Genomic DNA, 7824 nt, shown 5'->3' on the forward strand with positions numbered 1-7824 from the left:
AAAAGTGAATTTACTCTGTAAATCTTCACCCAAATCCTAATAAAAAAAAAAAATGCTGTCTGGAAGTATGTGTCAAGAGCCTTGTATGTTCATACCCTGATAATAGCAAGACCTGAAAAACAACCCACAAAACCAATATAAGGGAATTTACTTTGTAGTTAGCAAAATTATTCAAAACGCATACATTTGTGGGAAAGTATTTAGTATTCCTGTTAAATGTTCAAAATGTTATCAACATTATGAGAGACAGGGTTAAAGTGAAACAGTACACATTACATGACATTTTGTTACATATAATGAAAGGCAACACACGCAAATGTAAACAAAAGCATCACTACTGGTGACTTTAATCTTCTGCTTCACATTTTTCTGTTTTCCAAAAGTTCTACAAAGGATTTCCTACTCAGAAATAGTTTTTGTTTGTCTGTTTGTTTCAACTTGTTTTTTGCTTAACTTCTAAGCAACAGTTAACTGATCAAGCACAACAGTATTTACCTCAGAAAAGCTATAAATCAAGAAGAAAGTCTGTCATGATGTATTTCAATGCAGATGTATGGTGAGCACTGAATGTGAGATCCTGGGTTAGTGGGGTGGGGCGGGGCGGGGCGGGGCAGGGCAGGGCTGAGCTGGCCACATGGGTTGAGAAAGCAGGTAAGCCTAGACAGTTGTTTTCAACAGCGTCCCTAACATTCTCCAAACAGACCAAGTAGGCTTTCTGTATGCAAGAATGTATCTAAGAGAGCTGACCTCACCTGTCAGGGAGGGTATTACTTTCAAAACCTCAGTGTGAGGAGGCCTTTAAATGGTGGACAGTGTAACCACACAAAAGCAGGCCATTACAGCCAAAACAACATGAAGCTACCCTGAGGTTTAACCTATGCTGAAGAGTAATGAAAAATAAGCTACTTGAAAAACTTTTCCCTGCTGCCCATGTACACTGGTTTACCTTAGTCTGTTCAGAGAATCAATTTATTCAATTAAGTCTGATGTCAATTATTCACAGTAACTAAAATGAAAATCTCTTCCCAAGCAGACTTTACAGATCTAGTCTCAACTAAAAGTGATTTTACAGAGAAAAACTGTGCCCCCCTGCCGCTCCTGTGAGACATTAAGGCTCTAATCATAAAACATAAGCGAAATACCACAAAGATAACCTGTAATGATAAATTATTGTTGTTGTTGTTGTTATGTGCCGTCGAGTCAAACCCGACTCATAGCGACCCCTCCTTGGGTTTCCGAGGCAGTATCACTACAGAAGTAGGATTGCCCAACCTTCCTTCCGAGGAGTGGCTGGTGGGTTTGAACCGACAGCCGTCTGGTTAGCAGGCAAGTGTCTTAGCCACTATGCTACCAGAGCTCCTAATGATAAATTATACACTTGGCAAAAACCCTTCAATAATCAAGATAACCAGCACATAACATTCACTATAAAATTCTCTATTTTTGGTCATCTCTAAATCCTCCAAATGAAAGAACTGCCAGAATTACACTGATATGGTACCTCCAGATTTTTAAAACATAAATATATTTTCAAAAACTTCAAGCAGCAAGAATAACTAGTGCTGATACTAAGCTGCCTATCAGTAACTGCTAACTAAAAAGAAAAAATATTTATCTTTATAAACATCTGTTGCCCAAAGTATCAAACTCAGTTAAGCATGACCATGCACTGTAAGTCTGCATCATTAATTATTTGCACTCTTTAAAGGAAAATGCATTGTGTTAAGTTACACACTATGAGAACATTAATTAACTCCTCAACTTTTAAGCTGCTGCCAAACAAAAACTTACTAAATTAAGCATTTCTGAATTACTAAATTTGTATTACTAAATGAAGTTGTACCTAATGAAAGAACAGAGCAAGAATCTGTTCTTACTTTTCATCTTGGCTTCCCTTCTGTGTCAACAGCTGAGTTAGATTTTGACATCCAAGAGGTTCTGTCAGCACATCAGGTGAAGTTCCACCTGAATGTCCATGTTGCTGCACTCAAGCCAGTTCACGGTTTATCCTCTCTTCACAATTTATACAACTTTTCAACAACCGCCATTGCTTAAGTTTGAGTGTGTCTCCCCCCCACCCCCAAAATTATGTGACTCAGGAAACTGAGGTATGTATCATTTTTAAATTAAAAATGTGTAATTTCGTATTTTTTAAAGATAATAATATGGACCATTTGTTTGCATCAATCAACAATAAAGACCTGTGTGATACTGGGTCTGGCAGTTAAAAAGGGATGGTTAAGAAATGAACTTCCTAATATTTACAATCTAGCTTGCTCCATCTTCACTGTTTTACATAATTCCAGGAAGGACCATTCATACCCTCCCTGTCTTAAGAGAATGGCTCCTCCCAAAACTGCACAGTGCACAGCCTAGGCAACCATATACAGTGGCCCTGCACCTTACCTATCATTTGATTCTCCATTATTACCTTAGGAAACGCTACATATTTTCAAAAGTCACAAACTTACAAAAATGGTGCTGCAATGCAACAGTCCTCCATTTTGTGATGTACTGTAAATCCTAGCCTCTGTGCCTGTTTAGGGTGGAATGTATCTTGAGTTTCGCCTTGCTGGAGGGTGTGACTCAAGTCACCATCCTTGGTTTCCTTGAGGGTGCACCTGTGAATATTCTGGCAAAGTCCGTTCTTTCTTGTTCCAGCTCCTATATTTGGTTCATCAACATCTCACCCCTGGACTTCAGACAGCAGCCAGTTATCTGACCTGCTGATTTGGGTTCACCAGACCCTGTAACCACATAAGTAAGGAGAATCCTCCATACCTACACCTGACCCACGGATCAGCAACCTGCCAGCCTCCCAGCCTCCACCACCGCATGAGCTGTTTCCTTGGCAGTTTGTGAGTTCTGTGAGACGTTACAGCGAAAAATGGAACCCTAAGACAGGAGGAGGGAGAGTAATAACGGGAGGAGGAAGAGTTGATGTTACAGATGGTGGAGTGGTACAGCAGTCTGGAAAAACTGGGCAGTTGGGACATCTTTAACCGCTGTCTCATAGGGACCAGCCTTGTGCTGATCCTTCTAAAAGAAATTATTCAAACAGTTGTGAATAATAGAAACTAAATTATAAATTGACATAATTTACTTTGATGTTTTGGTTATACAATTTTGAAGTGAGAAGAAACAGACCACTAGTGTTTTACAAGTTTTAAACAACAGTTGAGGTTGTCAATTAGTAAAAGAGATAAGAAAATATGAACAAAGTACATATAACCTACATGAGTCAAACAGGGATAGTATCATGACGTCATCTTTCATGCCACCTCTACAGTGGGGCTCTATCTTCAAAGATAATTTTGTTCACCCACCCTTTCCTTAAAAAGGAAACATCAGGATGGTTACATAAACACCTGCTCAGTAAGGGAAGTAAGCACTGTATCACAAATTCATCATTATCTTGATTTAAAGATTAGAACAGGACATGACAATGTATGAACAACAACTTCACAGGTGTTAATAAGGCTTTCCTTAAAATATGAGTAAGTGTAAAAGTGAAGTACTCCTAGAGTCTGCCTTAGAACAGCCCCAAAGTCTGCTTCTCTCATGCATGCAGTTGATGAGCTTCATTTAAATCCTCTTCCCAGTAATTTTAATACATCTCAAAAGTGAGCTACCAGAGGAATTAAGTAGGTATTAAGCAGTAAAATATATTACTAAAGAATGTTAAAAACTCATATTTGATACACTATAAGGATGAAACTTTTATTATAAGTTGAACACCTATAAAGCTTTACAACCAATCATTCTTATTATTGAGCTTTTCTAAGTTTTATTTATCTACAGGTTTAATTAACCAATATGATTTTTCTTGAAATATTCTTTGTATATCAGCAATATGCTGCCTTCACATATAGAAACAGAAAACTAGGAAGAAAAACATAGTTACCCATAAAACTTTAGAAAACCAAACTTCCCTCTCCTTAATGTAGCAATAAACAATGCTGACAAAATCTATTAAATGCCACATAGTATACAGAACATTATCAATCATATTATGAGTCTCTTCAATAACGAAAATTCACCACTTACGAACTGTTCAGACCTCATCTTTCTTGCACTATGAAATCTTAAGGCTGCCTTTGTAGTACACAGTACCAGACCTGGTAATGTGGTGGAAACAGATATTCAAACATTTAATAAACTACAGACCCTTATACCAATGACAGCTGAAACCAGCAGATTTCTAACAAACCTGGTATAAGCTTGGGGAGGGGGTTTAAGGGTGATATTTTGCAAAAAACATTCTTTTTAATGCAAGTGACAACTTAGCGTAGAAAAATGTGCAACAAGGATAACTAGCTTATCATGCACTGAATCAGAAAAATAACACAAAGCACTGTCAGAGGAGAACAGTTACTAGAAAACTTGAACGAAAGATGGAGCATGTTCCTTCAGACACCATCAGCTCGAGTGCCTTCAGACACCATCAGCTCGAGTGAAGAGGCTGTGTAATAAAGAAAGGTGCCTATTCCTGAGGGGAACATACTTAGTGATAATGCTCAACAGTGAGAATTCAATCTAAGCAGTGCTGAAAAGGCAATGCTGGGAGTTCAGGTAATGTGTTACAGAGAACAAGTTGTGAGAAGTTCTGTTACTTAAAAATAATCTTGTCCCTACCATTAACCATTTAAATATTTTTTGCTGATGTGCTAAAGTGCACTGGAAACCTCAGAACAGGTTTTTAAAATTGGCCATGTCTTGTTAATAGACTGCAGGCTTCAAATTTACACAGAGCTGCAGGGCTCCTGGATTTTCTCAAGTGTCACTCATCTAACTGAGCCTGACAGCTGAGAAATGCCATCAGGTGCTTTACAGTCAGTTTAAAAAACATCCTCTACCTGGTATCTCTGCAGTGATTGTCTTGCTGCTCCCTGAAACCTCTTCATCATCATCCGACGAGCTCGTGCTTGAGTCACAAGTCAGGTCACTGTCACTGGTACTACTGTCCTGCAGCAGGTTGTACTTCTTCCGGGCAGCAGCCTCTCGTTTCTGCCTCAGTAGCCTGATTCTCTCCTTGTGCTTTTGGCTCCGATGACCTTTAACCTTAGCAACTCGGCCATTCTGTTTATCACTGGATTGCCGGTTTTTCTTGGCAGCCATAGTAGATGTTTCACTTTCGGATCGGGACCGCCTAGACTTGCGCCCAACTGTAGCCCCAGACACTCCCGAAGGGTCTCCTTCTACTGCTGTTTCTGCCTGGGAGGGTTCATTCTCTTCTGCAGAAGATAATGTATCTGAATCAGCCAGGTGACCACTAGAGGAAGGAGAAAGCATGCAGTGGTTAGAGGAGTCACTCTCATAAACTCGGCCAGTTGTCGGTTTGTCACTCTCTGTGGATGCTAGCTGAGACTCAGAAGAGTCCCTTCTCAGTTCCATCAACAAGCAAGGCATTGAAGAAAGAACTGTAGAATCTGCAACACCATCTTTCTGAACTTGAGGTTCCAGTTCTACAGATCCATCCTCCTCCTTGGCCGTCTCTTGCGCAGATGTTTTTGGTGGGACTTCAGACTCAATGAGTTCTTCGACTTTTCCCACTGCCTCCTCCATCTTCATTTCAGAATTGAGTTAAATCATGGAGCAGAGTCTAGGAAACTATATCAAAGATGCAACAGGAAAGCAACCTGTATAAAAACACACAAAATCAATAAACAGAAATGGCAGATTATAACCAATACAACATGCCTAACTTCCTCAGTGGGTTGGCAAAAGTTACTAATATATAGGCCTTTAAAATGTATCTATCTGTTATCTGCTTGGGAGCTCTGGTGGCATAGTGCCTAAGACATCTGACTGTTAACCAGAAGGCTGGCCATTCAAACCTACCAGCCATTCCTCGGAAGGAAGATTGGGCAATCTACTTCCATAGAGATACCACCTTGGAAACCCAAGAAGGGGCTGCTATGAGTCGGATCCGACTCGATGGCACTGAATTTTTTTGGTCATCTGCTTGATCAACAGTCAAACTCAAAAGATTTAACATTAATAGCATATGTGGCTATTAAAATGGCACAGTATGAATCCTCTATTAAAGTCCCTAGGTGGCACAAATGGTTTATGCTCAACTGCTAATCTAAAAGCTGACAGTTAGATCCCACCCATGGGTACCACTGATGAAAAGGCCTGGCAATCTGCTTCTATAAAGATTAGAGCCAAGAAAACTCTAAAGATCAGCTCTATTCTGTCACCCATGGAGTCAGTCACATTAAGTTGGAATCAACTTGATTGCAACTAACAATAATAAGTGAACCTGGAAGGCAGGCCAGTAGTAACCAGGTAAGAATTTTCAACTTTAAAACTTTATTTAAAGTGTTCAAGAAAAGAATCTTTAAAACACTGATATAATTAATATATGTTTTTGCCTTTAATAAAGAGTACTGGAAAACAATGAGTTAACTGGAATGACTACTTTTATAGTGAAATTTTCAAAGAAAGGAGGCAAAGGGAAGAAAGCTACAGTAGAGTTATAGCAAATGGTAAAAAGAACTTCAACTGCATGCATTTGGCAAATGAGCAAGCAAGCAAAGTAATTAAAGGTAGTCCCTGACTTACAATGTACCTGAATACTACCTTTTATCATTACTGACAGGCACTACACACAATGTTAAAATATATCAGTAAGTTTATACGTAATGTTTCCAACCCCTAAGACAACGATTGGATTTATAAAGACACTGATAATAAAAGGCATAATAATAATGAAAACCTTAATTTAAAAAACAGTATTTAACTTTACATTAGAACCAACTTACAAGGGAGTTGTGAGAACGGAACCCCTTCTCAAGTTGGAGGCTGCCTGTATATATGCACTCACCCTGTCTGCCATTCCCTTCAATAAAGCCCTGAATCTGCTGTTCCCTCAGTGCTCCTTAGTACCCACATACTTCTCTCATCATGGTTAATATAAGTCTAGAATTGAAACGTTTCGTTTCATAAACAACAGCTATTAAATACAACTACTTTTTTAACCCAGAAACCTAGTAAACTGTATGAGTGACTCCAGGGATTCAAGAGAAAACTCCCTACACACATTTTCACCTCATTTGCAGACCTTAGGACCTAAACACCGGGCTTGGGTGTTTGAGAAGCAACTCCACTTTATCAGGGAGGAATAACAGATAATCTTTAATCACAAGAGTTGTGACCTACTTAGTGCAAGCTTCACTGACCGGTGATTGTTCTAAGGGGATGCTAAGAAATGTGCAAAGCAAACAAAATGATCTCACCCTGCACATGTGATGTTAAAGAAGGCAGCTATCATGATGCCCCAAGGGTCACAGACAGACAAGAACATTAAGCTGGATGACATACTAAGTCAAGTGTCATAAGACATCTTTAGCACTTCATTCCATCATGCTATTGCAATAATCCAACTTAAGGTAAACGGAAGATAGTTTTTGGTGGTGGTGGTTGTTCCCAACTTCCTTTGGTATGGGTTGCTTTATTTATTTATTTATTTTTACATGGGTCGATGCATCCATTTACCCCCCATGTTCCCTCCCTCCCCTCCCACCCCTGGTAACCAAGAAAATTTCCTTCAATATATAAATCTTTCCTTGACTTTTTACAATAATCAACTAATACTATATTTGTCCTTCTGTGATTGACTTATTTCACTCAGCATCATGTCCTCCAAGTTCATCCATGTTATACAGTATTCTGCAGATTAGAAGATATTTTTTAAACTGAGTTGCTCTAACATGCCAGGCCTACTTTTTAATTATTGTTGTTGTTGTTATGTGCCGTCGAGTCGGCCCCGACTCATAGCGACCCCTCCTTGGGTTTCCGAGGCAGTATCACTACGGAAGT

General features: G+C 39.2%; 1 protein-coding gene across 1 annotated transcript in view; it reads right to left on the bottom strand.

Moving 5' to 3' along the window:
• Nucleotides 1–5571, bottom strand: part of CUNH18orf25 (chromosome unknown C18orf25 homolog) — a 95990-nt gene extending 90419 nt beyond the window's left edge. Inside the window, exon 1 of the mRNA XM_007943841.2 lies at nucleotides 4857–5571. Coding sequence (XP_007942032.1) covers nucleotides 4857–5571 — 715 coding nt within the window. The remainder of the gene's footprint in view (nucleotides 1–4856) is intronic.
• Nucleotides 5572–7824: the final 2253 nt, after the last annotated feature.

Source organism: Orycteropus afer, unplaced genomic scaffold (assembly GCF_000298275.1).
Source record: "Orycteropus afer afer isolate SDZICR_OR568_19922 unplaced genomic scaffold, OryAfe1.0 scaffold00113, whole genome shotgun sequence".
NCBI classification, from domain to species: Eukaryota; Metazoa; Chordata; class Mammalia; order Tubulidentata; family Orycteropodidae; genus Orycteropus; species Orycteropus afer.